This window comes from Halichoeres trimaculatus, unplaced genomic scaffold, assembly GCF_033239565.1.
Source record: "Halichoeres trimaculatus isolate MK-OKI-2021-1 unplaced genomic scaffold, fHalTri1.1 fHalTri1_scaffold_11, whole genome shotgun sequence".
Classification (NCBI taxonomy): domain Eukaryota; kingdom Metazoa; phylum Chordata; class Actinopteri; order Labriformes; family Labridae; genus Halichoeres; species Halichoeres trimaculatus.
Window position 1 is genome coordinate 23,415,419 of NW_027437189.1, and position 22,280 is coordinate 23,437,698.

At 40.0% G+C, this 22,280-nt stretch overlaps 2 protein-coding genes across 4 annotated transcripts; both read right to left on the reverse strand.

Moving 5' to 3' along the window:
• Positions 1 to 8,823: 8,823 nt before the first annotated feature.
• znf740b (zinc finger protein 740b) lies at positions 8,824 to 14,086 on the reverse strand. Of its 3 annotated transcripts, XM_074682401.1 has the most exons (7): positions 13,993 to 14,074; positions 12,690 to 12,831; positions 12,285 to 12,524; positions 11,617 to 11,751; positions 11,379 to 11,508; positions 11,061 to 11,179; positions 8,824 to 10,921 (listed from the first exon to the last, which is right to left on the reverse strand). In XM_074682401.1, the coding sequence occupies exons 2-7, from the start codon at positions 12,723 to 12,725 to the stop codon at positions 10,772 to 10,774; spliced, it is 810 nt and encodes a 269-aa protein (XP_074538502.1). In that variant the 5' UTR covers positions 12,726 to 12,831; positions 13,993 to 14,074; the 3' UTR covers positions 8,824 to 10,771. The 3 variants fall into 3 exon arrangements, with proteins under 3 accessions (XP_074538502.1, XP_074538504.1, XP_074538505.1); XM_074682403.1 differs by lacking the exon at positions 12,690 to 12,831 and having other exon boundaries at positions 13,993 to 14,086; XM_074682404.1 differs by lacking the exons at positions 12,690 to 12,831; positions 13,993 to 14,074 and adding an exon at positions 13,781 to 13,940.
• Positions 14,087 to 16,162: 2,076 nt separating this feature from the next.
• Positions 16,163 to 20,165, reverse strand: LOC141799531 (uncharacterized). Its single transcript, XM_074681793.1, has 4 exons — positions 19,940 to 20,165; positions 17,746 to 18,086; positions 17,579 to 17,659; positions 16,163 to 17,493 (listed from the first exon to the last, which is right to left on the reverse strand). Exons 2-4 carry the CDS (start codon positions 18,059 to 18,061, stop codon positions 17,213 to 17,215), a joined length of 678 nt encoding a protein of 225 aa, XP_074537894.1. The 5' UTR covers positions 18,062 to 18,086; positions 19,940 to 20,165; the 3' UTR covers positions 16,163 to 17,212.
• Between the last annotated feature and the right edge of the window lie 2,115 nt (positions 20,166 to 22,280).

Below are 22,280 nucleotides of genomic sequence, written 5' to 3' on the forward strand. Positions count from 1 at the left end.
AAAGATAAACAGCAGGTAAAACAAACTGACGTCATCTTAAACAGAAAAATTTGAGAGGATGAACATGATGAGGTGCTTTGTGACTACTTTTTGCACGGATGATGTAAGAAAATTAACTATGCCTTGATTCCTAACTTTAACTCAGCTTGAATTAAGGTTGAAAATAGCCCAAAAATAAACAAAGGAGCGATCTGTTTTGCATGTCTGTATTATTATTTTCTCGTTACAGAGAGGAGTGTAGTGAAACTGTTATTGCCTCCGACCTGTGGACCTTTTTTCTTGGCTTTGCTCCAGTTCCATTCAGCTCCTGAGTCTGTGGCTGTTTATGGCTGCAGCGATAGCATGAATGGACTGATGCTACTTGTAACGTGTTTTACTGGAGAAAGAGCACCAAGAAAGCAAAAGGTAATCATTATAAATGGACTCCATTATTGCACCAGTTTACTGTTATCGCACCAGTTTGCTGGCATAATGAGGACAGCTTCTGTCTCAGTGTGTGGTTTCTGTGAAGGAGGAGGGGGGCTCAACGTGAAGGTTAAAGAGGACATGGTTAGCAGAAGTAGACAGCTGTAAATGTGATTAGATGAGATCCCAACAAGGGCACGGTGGGGAAGAGAGAGGGTTAAAACAGATTCTAACCAAGGTGCTTGTCCAGACCTGCACTGTTCATTCAGATAGCCCTAAAGCACTATTGGAGGCTTAGTGACTTGCTTTTATCCACTAATTACAGTTGCACCATCATAAAAAACCAGCGAGGTAATTCATATTAATTATACAGGCATGGGTATAACAGTTTGAAACACCATGGCTCGACATGCTGTACATAACATGCAGTAAAATTGTCAGAGACGTGTGGGGTAGAGCTTTGTAATTGATCGATGCTTACAGTGAAAGAGCCGCACTCTCTCTGTTGTGTGTGTGTGTGTATGTCTGTGGACTGTGTGAATTAGAGTCAATAAATTATCATCATCTGTAAGCTTATAGAGTCTTTATGTCATAGTCAATGGGCCTGAGCACCCATCCAATGGCTTGCCCTGCTAAAGAGAAACAACGCTGAGGAAAACAATGACAGCATGTTGGACCCAATACAGTAAACACATTAAAGAAAGTGCCGTTATATTGTCAGGGCAGGACAAAGGCCAAGACCCACATGATGTTTAATGACCCAGTGTATTAAAATTAACAAGACTATTTACCTCCACTGCTTTCACATAATGCCAAGACTTAACCTAATGATATTAACATTACGCTTGAAAATAACAACCTAATTCAAACACAGTGCTGCTCTTTTGTTGTTTATTGTCAGTGTGCATTAACTAAGATTAGAAAAATAACTACTTTAGAATCATAATGTTAGAATTATTGTAGCATTTTGGATTGAGGTCATTACAGGCTTCTCAGTGTGTGCACACAGAGGAGAACGTATAGGCCCAGGTCTGCTCTGTTCGCCTCAGCAGCATCTCAGCAGCCTGACGTGGTTTATGGCCCCAGTTGCCCTCTCTGGGTCTGTTTATGGATTCCCATAGAATAGAGAATCATGGCCACTCCAGGAAAAGCCAGCCAAAAACAACACCTCCACCATCACACCCCTGCCTGCCTTTGCAATAACTCAACTAGCTGTTTATGTTTCTGCAGAAAAAAAAAGAGAATTCATAGTAATGACATAAGATGACTGTAAATTCTGATGCTAATGTTTAATTTTTTTTGTTGATGTAAGATAAAAATGTCACCACAAATGTGGCTGCTTTATTGGTTGTCGTTACAGGTTGGCAAAAAAAAATGTGGGCTTTGTTGAGAGAAAGCTTTTTCTTTGGGGTTGGAATAGCGTTGCCTTTGCAGGGCTGCCTATTTTACGACGCCTTTAAGATTTATTACATGAAAATGTTCAACTTTGATAGGATAATGAAAGTGCACCACCAAGGGCATTGTTAATCGGGGAAATATTCCACCTGATGTGTTTTCCCTCTGCTGTTTGTGTGCAGTTCTCTTGTGCCAGTGCAGTGCATTACTCTTCAGTGAAAGCATGCTTTAGCAGAGTGGTAGTGGAAGCACTCTGGATGTGATCGTACTTTCTGGTTAAAGCCGGTTCAGGTTAAACAAAGCAGAACCACATTGTGTTTCTACGTGGTCAACGCAAAATCAGGTGTAGTTGGTCATGTTTGCTGCACCGTGGGGGCAACTCCATCATCTGCTAAAGCTGCACAACTGGGGCACATCTGGTAGCTGGATGGACTGGTTTGGACTTTGTAATCCAGAGGGTTCCCTTCAGCCAGGCGCCTGTCGCTGCTACTGATGAGGCTGTGTTATGGCAGTCAGAGGTTACTGGGTTACTGCTGTTATCAAACAGTCAACACTAAGTTTTGGTCTCACAATGATGCACAAGAGCACTAAAGAAGGGCCATCATTCATTTTCACTGTAGACAGTCAACATCAGAGGAAGCCATGCTGGCCGTAAAGCTTTATGAGTGTTTCTGCTGGTGTTATTCAACCCCCCCAACTGCATCCATCAGGGGAAAATATAGTTTCCCCCTTTCTGCTGCCCTTGTTTAGTCTTGTTTTGCCCACAAACATTCCTGTGCATGCCTTCAGCTGTTCGACAAAGCTTTGTGTGTATGTTTTTTTGTGTCAGGGCTAAAGATTGTAAAGAAAAGCATTTTCAGCTGCATAGCTCTGAACCCTCTGTTTTTCCCCTCTCCCCTCTGTCATCCACTCTTTCTCACTTTCTCCCCTCCCTCCCCATGGATTCCCCAACCACACCACAACACCGTTAACAGACGCGCCCTGACAGATTTACAGCCATCGTCTTTCCATTGGCCGCCAGCGTGACAGCCGAGATTTAATGCTGCCTCCTCATTGGCCAAAACTTGGCAGGTTAATTTATGGGTGCACTGTGATTTGATGCCTCCTGCCTTTGAAGTGAGTTACAGCTCTGTCGCTTATAGGACACAGAAACGGTGTCAGGTTGCAATCGTAAAATCTTATCCCTGAAGGGGGGTGGCGCTGGAGTATAATAGTCCTGACGTCATGAAAGGAAAAGAGACCTTCTTGTGAGCACAGAGGAAAAACAGACTTGTGTGACAGAAATAAATGCAGGGACTCTATCTGAATTTGCTCTGAATAGTTAATAAAATATTCTGTTAATGCCAGAGAGACAAACCTAAGAATGATGCAAAAAGAGGGAGTGCACATTTGAATGCATCCAAAAACTTAAGCATCCTACCTTCAATTAAAGGCTCTTCTCTGCTCAGGAATGCACTTTTGTCCTGTCCCCTATTGCCATGATTTTCACATTTTTGCTTGACTTTGCAGACAAAAGGTTTTACATGAGAAGGGCTGTCTTCATGAACCCCATGGCTGATCTACAGCAGCAAACTCTCTAAGTCACGTTCACATCCACCGTATGCTGCAGTGTTCGTGCAACGCCATCATCTATCTGCAGCCTATCTCTACATCAGCCTAACAGACGATCTTGACAAGATCAAGAAGAGTGGAATGCGGCCCTGTAGCAGCCTTGACCCATGGATATTAACTAAGGGTAAAAACTCTGCCCTGTCTATCAACCTCGAGTCAATTCATGCACCGTTTCCCTTTGGATATCAAATCCCTCTCTTTACTCTTTCACTTCACACCTGAGGTTGTCTGCTCAAGTGGAAAATTGTCAGAATGTACAGAGGCAGAGGAAAGCCCTGGACTTGTCTTGTCAAGGGGGATTGCATAATTTCCTAAGAGACCTTCTCATGAACTTGATAACTCGGGGTTACTAGCATGCCCTCTGACAGTGTGCCATGAAAGAGAAAGAAAACAGGTTTTACATCTTGAAGCGACATGATCCCTTTGAACTCTGGGGGATGATGGATGGTTCGGCGGCGTGTTGGAGGAGTTTCACACAAATATACATTTAACCTTTTCAATAAGGTCTTCCTTTGTATCATACTTTACTTATGAGCTGTTTGCACGATAACTTTATCTTCTATACTTAACTCCTTTAAACCAGAAAGTTATATCAACAGCTGGGGTAAAACATCCCTAGCATCAGTGGTCTACCAGCTGAAGCTGTAGATAGCACATCAGGAGGTGGATGATGTATAACACTGATATCCTCTTGGTGTAGTTTGTTTTTTTAATTGTTTTGTATTTGATAAAAACACTTTGATAATGGCAATTATGTTTTCCATGAACATTACAATCAAGTATGCATGGTAGTCTTAGTGCAGCAAGTAGAGCTCAGTGTATGATGAAATGAACATAAGAGGAAGCTGAACAGGCTACCTGCAGTATCTTCAGACATTACTCGTTGTTTTCTAATCTCATGAGCACAGGCATCAGGGGATGTCGATTATTACAAACTGCCAAATTAATCAGCCGTTGTTAACTCTGTTGAACTCATGTAAAAGATCCCCTACTTGTTAATCATGTTTCTGGTCTACAGCACATAAAGGCCATGGCTTCCCAGATAAATATGTCTCGCCTCAGTACTGTCAGCACCTCTACAAGCCAAATATGAACTCTTGTAAGGCTGCGTGGTTGTTCCCTGCAGAGGCAACGTGTCCCAACAAGCAGCAGATTAATAGGGTGGTGTAAGGCCAAGGCATGTTAATGTATGTGTCGAGGCTAAACGCACCTAGGCTGGGAAGCGATTTTTACAGAGTCAGCAGGGCATCTGGGTGTCCATCCTATCAAGGAGATTGTGGGATAGTGAGTGTGACCAAATAAATCACACAAACAAGGTCCTACACAACTGAACTTGATCTTTGTGAATGTGTTTGGATATGAAAGAGCCTCAGCAGAGTGCACATAATAGAGCATCGAGCCCTCGTACTCCATCTCTTTGTGCCATGTATGACTAACTTGATGCACAGAACTATTTCTATTCTTTTAGTTTAAAGAGATGAGTGTCTGTTATATTGTCTTAAACAGTCTCAACACTGTGACATAATAATGAAATGGAACTCAGCCATTACTCACACCTGACCTCTTACTCGACAAAATAAAATCCCTAAAAATGACACCATTCACTCTTTGATCTTTCAGACCACTTCTGCTGCTTGAACATTCTCCTTAACCAGTTTGTCTTATTGAGGCCTTCCTGTGTTTTTCATCGATGGAAACGCTTAAGGAAAAAAATCGTAGTTTTAAAAAGTGTAGTTATCACTTTAAACTTGACAGGAGATTAATTTTGGGGCATGAATATTCATGATTTGATGTGTAAAAATATGCACAAGTAGGCCAAACTTGACTTCTCCCTTGTTACCAGCTACACAGTTGGTTTCTTTTGCCTTCCTTCGTTACATTTTGTGAACTGGGACTGAAACACAGACTCTAATTAATCTTGTTGAGTTACACTAATGAGAGAAGTAGTGACAGACGTGTGAAAGTAGGAGAGTTTGAAACATGATGTGTCAGATCATTCCCCATCAGGGCTGTTTGGTGAGACATCCCATAGGCAACTTCTTCACCTCTACTTTACCTTCATATGATTTTGGTTACTATGAGACTTTAACACCCTGTGGGCACAATAAACACACAGACACACTCTTCCAGTACACCATGGAGGACATTTTAACCCATTTCTGTAAATGACTTCCATTCTTAAGACCCTCTACTTAACCCCAGTATCTTCTTTTTCCCCTTCTTTGCTTCAGTATCTCTTAAGTTCCCACACTGGCGCAGGATGCCTTTTGGATATGAAGTAGTCTGGGATTCAGCTGCATACATTTTTAATATCTGAATCATAGCCCCCAGTGTTTGAGAATATTACAATATTTGGTAATCATTAATAAGTAATGCATTCACACCTTTAATGCTCATTGTTTGATGAGAACTTTAGATTTACTGCAAAATTCTTTCATTTAATATCAAAAAATTATTGTGCAAGTGCAGTAAATTAAATTAATGTTTAACACTCGTGCTAGAAGAGTTGGACTAACAGAAAATGCTACACAAAAGGCAGTGAGAGCACAGTTCATTCAGATTTCCTCTCTGCTGGTTTCCTCGTTTTCTGGTTGCCACTCAGAGAAAAACAGCCGTTTATCATTTCTTGTTTTCCACACGCAGTGGCTCTCACTCTGTGCCCCCTGTGTGACTGTTTGAGGACGTGTTCGCTGAGCTGTCCATGAAAATGGGAGTAACCTGGATGGTGGAATTGAATTTTTAATGATGAGCAGCAGCACCACCACCACACTGACTGCCAAGGCGCACCTTAGACAGCTTAAATATCACCGCTAATTAACACAGAGAGGTGGGCTGTCACAGGCATGATGGATGCTCGGGGGGGCAGATCGCTGCCTTCAACCGACCAGAGATTCCTTTATTAATCAAAGCCTGAGATGAAAAGGCTCTCCCACACCTCGGGGAGAGGGAGATAGCAGGTGCTATTGTTGGGAGGGTTTCAATCATTCTCAGTAAGCCTGTGATATATTTGATCAAGGGGCATCCAAACATTTGTAGGAGAGAGCGTTTCTGCTGCCACTGCTTGTTTTTGTGAAACCTCTGAATCACCCAGATGTTTGCACAGCCACTGTGTGCACAATTGCAATAGATTTACAGCTTGTTTTGGAGATTTTTGTGTGGAAGACCTATTTTGTCTCCCTCTGACAGGAGAGGTGAGCATGCAGAGAGTTGGTGATCCCTCTCCTCCCTAAAAGACTGAGCCAGACAGCACAAGCAGCACTCCTACACGTTACCTTAAGGACTTTAGTCTTCCTCGCAGAGACTATTTCAAACTGAGATGATTTCAGCACTTTGAGTATGAAGATGGAGTGTAATCCCCCTCTCTGGTCTCCTCCCCATCCACCTCACTTAAGGAGGTCCATTGTTAAGTGTCAGGGGCCTGTGGGTGCTGTAAATCAGACTGCAGAGGGAGGGTATGTCTCCCATGGGGGAGCGTGCACACTCCCAGCAGCCTCCAGGCTGATCTCATCCAGCCTATTCCTAATGCTTTAATTAAGGAACTGGTCAATAGCAAAGAGGAAGGTGCTAAAGGGTACGATCTGCACTTCCTAACCTATGACTGACGCTTATGCAGGTGGTATGGCAGGGCCAAGTACTTGAAGAAAGTCTTTCCTCCACACTGAGGAATATAGTTTTAGCTATTTCCACTCAGGCTCTAATGCCTGTTTGATTGCACGGATTAACAATAAAACCTGTTAACAGCTTCCTTTAAAACAAATCACATACCTCACAGGGGCCTAAGTCTCTCTTTAAAAAACTGGATCCACTGTCTCAGGATATATGCTTGTTTGACGAACCCTCACTGGAAATTTTTACTCTCCCTCTCAAGTTTCAAGCAGTGGAATGCAAAAGCAAAACTGGGTCATATATTTCCATCCAACTTCAGGCTGACATCAGTGATTGGTTCATGGAAGCAGCCGCAGAATACTACTGAGTAGCTGGCTCTGCAAGCACACAAACCATCTGGTTCTTGCTTTCTCGAGAGAGTTTATACATAGAGGGTTGGTTGGGATAGACCTCCCTCTTGTGGTGAAGAGAAGGCTTTGTACCAATATAAGCTAGAGAATAAACTGTGTTTCACTTTTTTGTTCACTGATTGATTGGGACAATACTTTGAGTATCAACATATTTCTTATTCTCTTCTCACATTTTGTCTGCAATTAAAAAAGGTTAGAAATCATAGCTCCTTAGACAGAATTCATAGCTCTCGCTTTAATACAAGGACTTGCCTGGTTTATTTTGTTTAGTGACTTTGAAATTGGAGTAGATTTGCTTAAGTACAGATTCACCAGAAAACAGAGCTTCTGATTTAAAAGTAGGATTTCTTGAAATCAGTTCCTCTGAAGATGCAGAGTATTTAGTAGGATTAGACCAATTATCAGCCAGGATATTTAGCATTTTCTGGCATTTCGTCACCTGCCTGTTTTTACTCTCCAGCCAACAAGACATTAATGTAAAACTGTTATGTTTTGGCTCTGATTTAGCTGCGTCTCTCCGTCTGCAGTCACTACTCTGTCTCTAAAATTGTGCCACTAACAGTGCCATCTGGTTAATGACACACAGAGCCATTTATCTGGAAAACTTTAGTTACTTTGGAAAACTTTAGGGAGCCATTTGTTTTTTTAAGTCTCTCTTTAAGATACTCTGAAGAGCCTGGGGGCTATTCAATAAACATACGCTTAAAGGCATTTAAACAAAGTTAAGTGTCAGAGTTTGTATCATTCAAAATTTTGACACCAACATTTTCACTTTTAGTGCAAATGAATATCGGTCCTAATTATTGGTTATTGGCCTCCTACAAGACCAATAATTGGTGTCAGTATTGGCTCTGAAAAAAACATATTGGTCAATCTCTGGTATTTAGTCAGAAGCTTGGAGAACTTTTTGTTTTAATAGGATCAACAACAGATTATAATTCAACATAGCAGGTGAGGACTATCTGCTTTTGTCTGAGTATTCAGTGACAATCCAAAACCAATACCAACTACCAGTCCAGGGGGGAACATTTATACGTTTTTTTCTTTTCTTTTTTGCATCTTTATTCTCATAACAGAGCAAACTTGGTTGCTCGTTTAAGCATGGATGCCATCTGCTGACACAAGTGGTGTATTACAAGTTTCTAAAATGTGCCTTTGTAGTCTGGAAGAGTTAAAAGTAATGCTCCATTTGAACTCAAGTAATTAAACCTCTTTTAAGCTGAATGAGGCTTAGAGGTAGACCTCTTTCATAGATCAAAATAAATAATTGGACCCTGTTGCAAATTCCTTGGGGTTTTGGAAACAAATGAAAGGACGGGAAATCTGGATCGTTAAAAAATCTCTTTAGAACTAATGTTGCAGAAAATATAAACCACAGACATTTATTTAAAAAGTGTAACAGTTTTATTGAGACTTGGGGCTCTGAACTGCCATTACAAGCTCCATGTTACAGACTGATTGACCGACTGGAAATTGATTTCACCTTATCCTTGAAATGACAAATGAAAAATGTTGGGGCTTACGCTTCAAAAGTAAAAAAAAATGCTCAGTACCAAAACAAGATGTTTACCAAAAACATGCAAAACAAAAACATTTAAATGCAGAATAATCATGGCTACTACTCTAAAAGGGCATAAGTAGCCCCTTTCACTTTCCTTCTAATGGGAAATTGTCTTAAAACAGGTGAAAAGAAATCAGACTAAGGATAATAGCTTTGTAAATACTTTGATTTTTTGTTGGAGTGTAGGTCCTTTACATACTTTTTTCTACCCTTAATACAATTTAAATATATATTAACTTCATAAAAAGCAGACAAGTCAGTGATGGGCCCCAAACCCCTGTTATTCACTCTTAAACCTGTGAGAGCATTAGAAGTACCAGTCTACAATACAACCCCATTATTAAGCTGACATCTCCAGTCCAGAGTTCAGAGCCTGATTAAGAGGAGCATTAGGCAAATGAAGGCTTTCATCATAACAAACATAATCTGGACCTGATGTAGTCCACTGTCCACTGTGTACAGGAAAGACAACTTCACTGAAGATGTCCAAGTGACATGGCACTGTATTTGATAACATTCACTCAGGTCAAGACAGAAGTGAGACATGGAAACTTAAAGACAAGCCATCTTTTTTGTGTTATATTAGCATGAGCACTTGGTTTAACGAGTTGGCATAAGAAATATTCCCACAGTAGTCAAATGGAAATTAAGAGCAGTCCAAGGTCTGATTGAAATGGGTGCGAACAGCCAAATGACTTTGACTGCACTCAGCTGAAATAGTCTCAGGAATCTTTCAGGAAAAACCCCAGATTCCAGATTAACGTGTAAGGACGGAAGTCAATCTAAGTCTGAAGGACTTGTGAACAGTAGGCCAGAAAAACAAGACTAACAGGTTTCTTATAAGAGATAGACAGTTAACACGCTCATTTATGATCAGACTGTTTCTAAATGAAGGTAATGCGATAAAAGAGTGAGCTAACTTGTTCAAAAACCATCAAAAAATCTGAACTCCTGCAATCAAACTGGTCATCCTTCAGCTGTTTTGACAGTGTCAAACTAAAACCTTTAAAACAAGCAAGAACAGCCAATGAGTGAGCAAGCCATTGGCCATAGTCAGTTCAAACAATCTGGTCTCCTTGAGCCTTTAGTGTCCTTTTTCTAAAAGGAAGCCTGTTTATCATTCCTGTACATTTAAGACTAGTGTACTCAAAAAGAGGCAATTTTGTACATGAAAAAAAGAAGTTCGCATTTTACTCAGTTTTGAGCCCAGTTTAAGATCTTTTTTTTCTATAACACATTAAGTTTATGAGATGTTCTCTAACTCTCATAACACCTACAATATTGTATAGGTTTCCAGTTACTTCCTCTAATACCTCTACTGAGATTTTAGCTCACAAGGAGTGGCTGGCACGGCTGGCAGCATAGAGAAGAAACTCAGCAGGAAATGGGACAACATGAGTTTGTGTGCGTCCTTTACTGTCCATGAGGAAAAGCAGGTCTATACCAGGGTGCCAGTGAGGTGCTGCCAAAACACTGACAGTCAATGTAGTCCAAAAATTCTGTCGAACCATTTGGCAGCAAAAATGCCAGCAACCCTCCAGGTAGAAGAAGAAGTGTGTGTTTTCCCTCAGTTATTGCCATGATACCAAGATCTGTTTCTGTTATCGCAGAGTGGTCCTCCCTGTGTGTCAGCCAGATGAATGTAACAGTAGAAAAATACAAAAATCACCATCAAGCTTGGTGAGTGAGCTGTCAAGATTAAACCTAAATTGTTTTTACACTAAGATGTTTTCAAGGAGGAGTTTCAATGCTCCTGTCTGTACGGTCCCTGTGTAGCGGAGGGTCAGACAGTCAAACGGTTGTTTGAGGGCTGTAGGGGGCTCCAGGAGGCTGAATGGGCCGATGCGTCCTGTGAGTACTGGTTCTCCTCTTTAGTTATCCCAACTGTACACAGCCGCCGGTGTCTCAGCAGCCTGTCTGTCCGTGAGAAGTTCTAGAGAGAGAGTTTAAGAAGGGATTTGTGTCTTAACTTAAGATAGTATGACTGATGGAGATTTCTCAGTGGTGCGGGGTTTTAAGAACGTGCAGTGGTGTATGTGTAAAGTTTACAATCTAATCTGTAATAAACTCACCTGATGGCAGCGGTCACACTGGTACGGCTTCTCTCCACTGTGCACCCTTTTGTGTCTGTCAAGATGGTAACGCTGAATAAACCGCATATCACACGCATCACAGGCAAAAGGTTTTTCTCCTGTGGAAATTAGCAGGAGACCATGTTTTATCATTCATCTGCATGTTTCACTCAGTTAATCTTAAAAGCTGCAACAAATTCCATTTCAGGATGCTTGTCCCTTTTTTGGGAAGTCCTCTCACATTGAGCAGCAGAGTTACGCTTATGCACGAGTGCAACAAGTCACACAGACATGAAGACATTAGATGAGTGTGCCCACCTGTATGTGTCAGTATATGTCGTTTAAGGTGATAGCTACTCCTGAAAGCTCCATAGCAGTGGTCACAGATGAAATTCTTCTGAACCTTTAAGGTACTGTCATCATCCATGTCCAGTGGTGGAATTAAATGCTTTTAACAACAATAAAAGAATGAGTTTAATTCATAGTGAACATCAAGAAATCCTCTTAGAAATGTTCTACCTATAAAGTAAAAGAGCTGGCTGGAAGAAGGCCTTACCTCCTCTTTCTCTTTGACTTTGTTGGATGAGCCAGATTTTTTGTGCTTCTTCCTGGGTTGCAGATTCTGGTTGGCCTGCATGTCTTTTTCATCTATCATTCTTGATGTGTGATAATCCCCGTCTTTTCGGATCAGCTTTAGAAGAAGAAGAGTGGTGGATCAAAATCAGGAAACTATTATTTCTTTTAACACATTTAAAAATTGCTAGTTGGAAATCAAACTGTATAAATAAGGGTGAACTTTCTCATTGTTATGAGGAGAAAACAATGATCTGTTTTATCATGTTTTACACTTGCTGACCAACCAATCAGTAATTTGATAGATTTATATTTTTTTCCTCAGTGTTAAATAAATATATTAATGCAAGAGTAATTTAATAATGAGTTGTTTAGTAAATTGTCAGAATCTGAATCTATTTCAGCTGTGAGCAGACTGAAGGGGTCTGTGATTTTATCTTGCCAAGTTAGATTTCAATAAATACTACACCCTGGCAATATCTATATAACAATGTATATTAATGGAAATTTATCAATCATCAATTTAATTTCTTTCAAAAGTTAGATAAAAAATAGTACTACTGTGCATATTTTTAAAATCAAATCCAAAATCAAGTCACAGCTCGTCATGTTTTTGGGCCCCCACTCCTGACCTGTGTTTCTCAGTCTTACCAGGGGTGGACAGCTCCCAGCTGAAGGATGGCCCAGGTGGCTGTGGTGGGCTTGTCCATGGTGACCCTGGTGTCCATGATGGTTGTGGCTATGGCTGTGCTGTGAGTGTGTTTGGAGGCTCTCAGGACTGGCCCTGTGCCCTTGACTCAACGATGACATCATTCTCTTCTGTCCTGGGATGTTGTTGGCTTGCATCAGGGCCATGCTGGAAAGCACTGCCTCGCAGCCCAGCAACCCAGCCTGACAACACAAAAAACATGTCAGAGCAGAAAGAGAGGGACCAGAGGACTCCTCAAAGAGACAAGGAACCAGGGATAGGAAAGAGAGAAACAGGGGCAACCAGAAAATAGTGTGGCATCAGGACTGGGAATACAAACTAATGATGAACATGAGGCTTCCACTGACCCATTTCATATGGTCCCTGTTGGAGTGGTTTGTCATCGCCGTGGTTTTAGTGCGTGTGTGTTTGGGGAAACAGTGAGGGCTTCACTCAGGATGAAGGGTAACAGAATAGACCGCACCCAACCAAATCATCAGGGGCCAAAGCCTGAAAGTAGAGGTATGACAACACATGGCCAATATTTTTTATACATGCTGGAATCAGGGGCTGGAAAAACATCCAGTTTCGTTGGATTTCACAAATCACCAAATCCTGATATATGACCAGAAATTTGTTTCCAGCTTTTGTCTGAGCAGTTAATCAGGCCAGAAAGCCCCAATGGTTTGGTACATGCTGCGTTTCCATGGTCCACAAAAAACACAGTTCACAGTAAAGACAAATAATGTCATCCAATGTTCAGATGAAAACAGTCCCAAGAATAAAAAAAAATAGCTATAACCCTCATTTTCAAAAGTGAAACGTGTCATGGATTAAATGAAAATGTACAGAAATTTCACAGTAGGTACAACAACAAACCTAAAGCATCCTCTGTTTTTGCTTTAAGTGACTGTAAACATGAGAACTGTCATAAAGACCAGCATCTTCAGGTCATGCTTTGGTGAGTAACAGAAAACTAAGATATTGACATAAGCTATCTGTGGAGGATAAAAGTTATATGCTATTAAACTTTTTCAGCATTCACTTCAAAGGGGCTCATAAAAATAAACAATGACAGCTAACATACTCGTATGAATGACAAAATTCAAAGAAGATACTGTTTTTTTTTATCATTCAAGGGACACATAATAATACAATACAATACAATTAATTGATACAATAACAATTTTTACGGGTCACGGGCCGTGTATTTTTTCTGTAGCACACACGATCCCTCGTTTGTAATATGATGTAATCCGACACGGTTCGTAAATTGGTCAACTGTTTATCAATAAAACGTTTTATTCTCCGTTTTAAAATCGGATTCAAGTGTAGCGAAGCTAAAACAAAGCCCGCTATCAATTTATTTTACAGTAGGGTCAGGGTTACTTTAAAGCAGAGCGTGCGAAGTCGCATTACGGTCAGGATCTCCGCAGGACGGGCTAACCCGTTAGCTCACCAGTAGTTGTGGTTTAGGACAACTCTTCTATGACTAACCTCCACCCCCCGCCCCAGACAACACAACAACAGCCAGGCAGGGCGCGAGGACTCGGTGCCGACCACGAAATAACGCCTCCCTCACCGGTTACGGCGGTTAGAAAGAGGTGTGTTGCAGATTAAGAAACGTTGGAGGAGTCGCAAGCGAGTACTACTGAAAAACCACATGCTTACCTTTCAAATTAAAGAGTTTTGTAGGTTATTATTTCTTGTCGCACTTCCAATTTTCTCAGTTTACAAACACTGACAGGAAACGCCACCGGAAGTGATAACCACCGGGCACGATGATTGGTCGGAAGCCTCGTCATGTGGTTGAAGTGAAATGACCCATACTCGCAGCCATAATTGTAAGGGAATAGTTACTGCAATTTTTGGAAGAAAAATGATTTGTACAAGTACTTACAAAGCACATGAGTTGAGGCTTTCTGACTGTTTTTCTTTGCGTTTAGTGACCACACTTTAGTTATCAAAAGCAAACAGTGCATTATATAATAAAACAATATATATATATATATATATATATATATATATATATATATATATATATATATATATATATATATATATATATATATATATATATATATATATATATAGATAGATAGATATATATAGCAGCTCTCTCTTCTTTGTTTTTTGTTCATCTCTTTGTTGTAGTCTTTGAATTAGGATCATCGCTTCGTATGGCTCTTTGTTGGTCATGGACACCAAACTTTTTGTGACTTCAGTGATATTTTTACTACTTTTTCTCCTGTGTTTGTCTAGAGATCCTACATGTTACCATGGCTGCATCGTTTACATGTGAACTCAGCTGTTTGCAGCCTGTAGCATGTCAATGCTAACTGGTGTAAGGCCTGATGTCTTCCCACTTGGTGAGGAGATGGAGGTGAGGACGACGTGCTGGTTCTCAGGTGTGAGCTAAGAAGTGGCGACATGGACCTGTCCTTCCATCCATCATTATGGGAATGTAAGGTCTATCTCCAATAAGGTGGACGAGCTAGCCACAGAGGGAATACCAGAGGGCAGAGTACCATCATGCTATTCACAGACATGGCTAACGGAGCTGACATCGGTGCCAAGTTGGGGGAGCATGGCCTGCTGTGGGCGGACGGGTTGCAGGAGACAGAGATGGAGCATGACTGAGGAGGCTCAGTCCCGGACCCTGTGGAGGTGGAGGCTGGCTGAACTGGGGGATGATGGACAAGCTGTCATCATCTATTTTCTTATGGACCTTTTTGCACTGTCTGTACACTTTCTTACTTTTGTTTTCTTCATTGCTGCTGTGACTTCAATTTCCCTGTACTTGTTACAATGACAAAGTTCTATTCTATTCTATTCATTGCCATGCTTCAGAACACCAGTAATTTTTGCTTATATTATACATTTGATACATAAACTTGTACAAACGCATAGTTTAATCACGAAACATGCTAACATATTACCCACATTTTATGCCAGAATGAGTAGGGATGGAGCTAGATTATATTTAGGTGGGGATCACAGGTACAAGAAATAAATTAGAGGGGCACCTAAAAACAACAGAAATGAAGGCAAGCGCCTTCTTCTACATGTAGGCCAGTACGTGCTCACAATCAATTCCTAGTCATACTGGAGACAGTGTTTAATGTATTCATCATGTGCTCAAATGCCACATTTCCTATTATACCCAACTGCTGTTCATGCAAAAAGAGTTACACTTGACTGGACACTAACTAACTGGGCTGGAGAGTGGTGGACGGGATGTCGTCATCCATTTCCTTATGGACCTTTTTGCACTCTCTATACACTTTCTTACTTTTGTTTTTTGAAATGCTGCTGTGACTCCTGAGTTTCCCCTCGGGGATAAATAAAGTATTTTCTATTCTATTCTATTCTAACCAACTGTTCTGTTTGACGTGCTCATATTTTTTTTCGACATTCCCTTCTTTCATTTAGGGTGAGTGACATCAATGGTGATGATTGAATCCTTGCTGGTTTAGAAAGTGGTTTGAGTGATGGTTTGATTTGTGAAGCGATGTATCTGCTCACACTTTGTGGGTAAGAGTTGGTGATTTGTTGCATTTTGTATAACATACAGGATCATGGTGTTAACCTGCTGCTTATTTTTATGGAGCCAGTGGGAAAGAAAGTTTAATATTTACTCAGTTAGATTTTCTTTTAAAGCAGGAAGTTTTTCCTGAAAAAGAAATCATTCTGAACTTCAGCACATTGAGAACATATCCTATCTCTGAAATTATTTAAGTCCTTAAATCACACAAGCACATTTACTGCCCTCATATGTCAACAAACACATTTAATAACCTTAAATCATTAAAACACTGAAACAGTTTGAAATCAAGTGCCATCATGAGAAAAAATATTTATTTACCAACATTTAACAAGTAATGACAGATTCCTTTGTATTGTCATGTTATTTTATTGTATCAATGAATACATAAAGAATGGACGTGTCAGATCCCAGAGGAGGCAGGTGCACCTGTGCACCTTTGGAAGATCCACCTCAGAGAATGAGTACTTTAATTTTGGATTTCTGTGACCAGAATCTATTGAGGCTAAATAAGAGTTTGATGCCTTTTTATTAGCTCTAATACAACATTTCCACTGTATGATTATGCAACTTAATGTTTTTTTAAGTGCCTAAACTCCTTTCCTATAAATGAAAACAGCAAATTGGAAGCCATATATACTGTCACTTAAATATGATCAGCTTTTTGAACCCAGGGATTTATAGAAATAATGATCAGTTCAGAGCTTTAGGGTTTTGAGGCAAATAAAAGGGTCAAGCAACTGCACAGACAGTTGTTGAAAAGTTCAAGTAAACAGTCATTATTTTCTTGAAATCTTTTAAACACCTCTTTACATATTTTTAGTTGATCAATGGATAAATTAAAATTAATAATTCCCATTTTTTAAGTCCATAATCTCCCTTTTCATCTCCTTCGCACACAGTGAATATGTCCAAATGTGTTGGTCTTGTTCCAAAAAACTGTATTGATAAGGAGGAAAGTTCAACCTTCTTGAGTTGATCTTAGTATTGATACATAAAAAGAAAACCAGTGCTATTCATGTTTTGTTCCAAATTTTTTCTTTGTTGAGTCAAAGTTTTTTTTTTCTGAACAAATATTCAGACAACTGATAAAAACATGTCTGTAAAAAAATGTCTTTAAAACCTTTGTCACTCAAGTTACATGATTACTGATTGATATTGTTATAAATAGTAGACTACATTTTTTTCATTATCAAAAGGCCTATTACTGAAAAGTACCGAACGGTACTGCGAGGTAAATCCATGAAGACAAAATGCTTTGTGAGATGTTTTTGTGTGGTATAAAAGAACTGTAACTTGTATAAAAAAATAATCAGTTCGGATAAGAACTCCAAATATATGAAGGTATCAGTCAGTCTTCACCAGGAAGTCGATGTCTTCAGGTGGCAGAGCCCAGTCATCCTGACTAAGCAGGGAGTGCAGGTGAGCAGCAGTGGCTTTCTCCCTCTGACGAGTGCGCCAGTGTCGCAGCATGGCAAACACTCGCTCCACATGCTGTGAATGGTCCTCTTCAATCTGCTCCAGCTTCACAGACGAGATGTCCAGCGCGAGTCTGCCAATCTCCCTCCAAGATTTGCCAATAGTACGAGCTAAGGTCATCAGCTGCTTCTCTGTCACTAAGTCAGAGCCTTTGCAAGCAGACAAATGAACATCCAGTCAGTGAAGATGTCTATTAAATCTCAAGAAAAATTTTATGAGTGTCATATAACCTACCATATCTATTGATCTGTTTGGACGCAACAGCCACCTCTACATCAGGGACTGATTTTCTCTTTCTTGGTGTTTCCTTTTTTCCTTGAAAACAAAGAAAGAGCCTTTTTATTTTACCTTTCATTAAAGAAAACTGAGATAATGAAAATATAAAACAGACTCTTTTCTACCTTCAGACACTGAGTTTACATGCAGATCCTTACAAAAGCTTAGCATTGGGAAGGTTTCCTGCAAAGCCTCCTCCTTCAGGAGTTCCAGCAGGCCCTGCACAGCTTCAGGTCCTCTCTGAATGATGTGGTCCAGCAGTTCTGTCACCTTCTCACTGGGAACACGACAGGCTTTCACCTGCTGGTATCCGTGACAAGACAGCAGACAGCGCGAGTCTGCATGCTGCAGCACAAAGTTGGCATCTCCACTCAGAATATCTATGAGCTTGGCCTTATGGCTTCTGAGCAGCTGGGTTTCTGCTGCTGGCTTCTCAGACATGACTGAATGTGGCCGAAGTCAGCTCCTGAGGGATAAGGAAGAGGTATTCGTTTAAAGCCAGGAAATAATATTAGTAATAAATGTGTCTCTGATTCTCACTTTTAAACCATGTTGTATCTCTTAAGAAAGCTCCATCTTCGTAATGGTTTTCTATTTCTGGATGAAATAAGCTATTATGATATATGGTATGTGTAATATAATAAAATGTATAGCCCCAAGGCGTCGCCTGGCCTGGGCATCCGTGGCTTCAGCCCTGGATGTTTTTCCTCAGCCCCGGATAATTCACTGGCTCAGTCAGTCTCCTCCACCTGCACTCTCTCCTGTTCTGAAGAGAGAGCGCCGACGCGTACACGCCCACGTGAAGCGTCTGTTTACATGACGCGTGGTCTCATCAGAGTCGGCAAAATGAGACACAGAGAGCACTGCTACAACTTTTAGGGACTTTCAGACTTCAAGTTGTTTTGGCCTGACACATTCCCCTAACACCCCGCTTTGTTTAAAATGATTGTCGAGAGGTGCGCTTAGGGTGATCATAAGTCGTGAATCACACGTACTGTCTGCGTGCTTGTGCTCGTGCATGAAGTAAACTGTGCCAAAGCCCACCTATCTGAAGTGTGCCTTGGCAGAGAAGTGAATCATGCTCAAGCACGGCGCGGTTGCGGTCACACTGGTCATTTAAAACATGCTGGGGCTGAAGCCTGCATAAAACTCTTGAAGTCCCAAGCGCTTTCTGAGCGTTTTTTGCTTGTCATATTTTTACTCACTGTGGTTTCATTTTTCTCTGTGAAGTGAAGTGCAGCACCTCTATTGATTCAGGACAACCGTGGCTATAGGCTCATGTTACTCAATTATGTCGAAGTGTCACAAAATTTAAAAGCTGTAATTCATTAGAAAAAAGAGAAACAAAAATTGAATTTTTCTGATTTCATTTTTTTTTCTAAATAAGGTGGGAGTATATACAGCACACTTTTAGGTACCCTGAGGCATAAGGAACATAGGAAAAAAAGTGTTGTGGTTCTATCTTTACAGTGAGAGAAGTTTAATACTATAGTATACTTATTCACTTACTGTAGTAAGTATAACAAATTTTAAATAAATCTTATTTAAATTTTAAATAAATATACTCATGTGTTGTGCTTTTTTGGGGGAAATATGGCTCCAGATATAGTCTGTGGGCATCATCACTCAACATTTTTAATGGCCTTGTGTGTAAAACAAAACAAAACAAAACAAAACAAAACAAACTAAAATCGCAAATCATGCAACCTCTAACACTTTTTTTTTAAATGAGGGGGAATATGACTGGGCTTCAGTCAAAGTATTTACCAAAAACTATTTTTGGGTTAAATTACTGTGTTATCTATACGTGCATCATCCTGAACTATTAGTATAATACAATTAATTTTGACACATTCTGTGGCTGTAGACAAGACACAACAGGGCTAGAGAAAGCATAGAGATGGACCATTTGTCCCGGGTAGGATCCCCTGAAATTCCCTATAGGATCTGGGCTCAGCCCCCAATGTTCTCAGTCCCAAGAAACGCCCCTGGTATAGCCTATAGTAAAAAATATAGTAAAACTTTCAAGTAACTCTTTTTTTGGTGTCATATAAATGGTCATTAAGAAAACCCAGAGTGTTTTTTATGTCATCAAAGGATGTATGTGCTTCAGTTTTGCAGTTATGGCAAAACTTAAAGTTTAGTCCGATAAGTAACATCAGTTTATTGGAAAAAGCAATGGTTACCACATTGCATAGCTTAACACAGATGATCTCTCATTGAGGAGGAACGTCACAATTAAATCCCTTAATAATAATGTAGTACATCAATAGTATGAACAGGAACTTTACTTTGACTTTTTGGTTTCTTGCTTCTTACCTGCACTCAGCCTCCAGCATCTGCAGTCGGTCAGCATGAGACTTTGACTCTCACCATTGCACACTAAACGCCTCTAGCAGCGAGACTCTCACCATCGGCTGTTCCGACAGGACTAAAGAAAAACCTCAAAAATGGAAAAACGCTTCATCTGTTTACATAGTTCAGATCGCTGTTACCCCGCGCGGCTTCCTCTTCTTTGTGGTTTTCAGTCTACTGTACAAAGCAGCCCGATGCCAGGGAATGGTTGCTCCCACCAGCATTTGGTTGTATGTGTCTCCACCCAGTGGATGGAGGATCTAACTGCAGTAGTCTGACACGGTCGAGCTGAAATGAAGACATCTGGTGGATATCAACGACATTGCAATCAGTGCTGGAATACATGCGTAATAACACCATGTGAAACCAATAATCAGGTCTTTTTTAATTGAGGGATAAAAATTGTCATACTACGGATGACATCAAAAGGCTGCACAGCAGAGGCATCGACATTATTGAAATGGTTTAAGGTGCAAAGTCGAAAATACATTAAAAAAAGTAATATGTCAAATCAGTTTAAACGAATAGGTGTTAGTATTTATTTATTTTGTTTCAACAAAAAATGTTTTGCAAGTTTATTAGAACACCATAGTGTAAGGTGTTGCCACAGTTGCCCTAGATTAACAGTAAATTGCTGATTGCCAAAATATTACTGTTACAATTTGTTTATACTGCACTATACTATACTGTCTTATACTATGCTACACTAAAATAAATTATATAATAGTATGTATTGTCTCTTTAATCAAAATTATACATTTTATGCTGAAATATAATTATTGTTGTTGACTGTGATTATTCAAAACTAATGTTTGACAATAAAGGAGAAAAACAGGTAAAGCAGATTATTATTGTTTTATTGCCAGTTTTACTACTATTATTATAATTCCCAAACAGAAGTGTATGCTTCAGAAGCTGTTTGTTATTCTTGATATGTTTTCTGACTTCTCAGAGAATTTCAGTGTGCTGGCTTAAATGTGAGTGTATAAATGAAAATTCAGTTTCAAATTCTCATCTTCTAGACCCTCTAGACCCTCAAAAAGCGAAGTGAAGGAAACTCACAGAGAAATAAAGAATTTCAATTAAAGCACTTCATGATCCTGAATGGTTTTCTCATTTTTTATTACATGGTGGTCTGATAAATTTGTTAAGCATGGTTATAAATGTAAAATCATGTCAACATAGAATCTATCTATCTATCTATCTATCTATCTATCTATCTATCTATCTATCTATCTATCTATCTATCTATCTATCTATCTATCTATCTATCTATCTATCTATCTATCTATCTATCTATCTATCTATATATTAGGTTTTACTGAAATCATCACATGTTACTTGATGAGAATTTAAACAGCCACTGTTGTAATTTTTGTTATAAATTCAATTCACTGAAAGGTTAATCAAATAGCTGCTCAGCCAAAGCTGCCTCCTTAGAACAAGAATCTCAAACTGTGATTTTGACGCAGGGGGATGTTCAAACTGCTGGGGTGGAATGCAGTAAACATGGGAATAAATATTTGATTGTTTTTTCAGAGCTGAAAAGATTCACTTCATGAATACCAGACAAAAGATATGAGTGTTGTGTGTTTTAGTGTGTTTTGATGTGTTTGTGTGTGTGCTAATACATTGCTACGAAGATGGTGAAGGATATACAGTGCATGTTAGGTCAGTGTATCATTTCATAGAACAGACCTCTGTGTGTTACTGGGCCACAATTATCAGGGAGCAGCGGTCACACGTCTGCTTAGCTTGTTTACTTTGCTCCACTCTGGGAAATGACAAATCAATACCTTATTCTTGGACAGATATTTGCTTTGTGTGAGAGGAAAAGCCTCTGGAGCCCGTTTCATCCACACACAGTATACACTCTGAGTCACTGTGTGTACTAGCTGTCTGAACAAATGCAGTTTTCTCTGACTTTAGTGGGTAGAAAGAGTATGGAGGAGCATAATTTATTCTGATTATTTACCACCCAGGTGTGAGAGTGGAAAAAACCCACAATCCATCCACCTTTATGTACTCCTAACGACTTTATTATGCTATAAATTTGCATTATGCTCTCAGTAGATCTTGTGGAGTTACATTGTGAAGACTTGCACAAAGCTAAACTGCAGTGATCTACTGATCTGCTTGAATATACACATGTTGACACTCTGGAAGCTTTCAACTCCAAATGCTGTATAATGTGCCAGTGAAATGTGCACTTGGTCATTTTGCATTAAATCACGGCAACACAAGTGGAGCATATTCTGTATTCAATATGAAAATGAACTTACTTTGCTGCTGAATGAGCACGTTC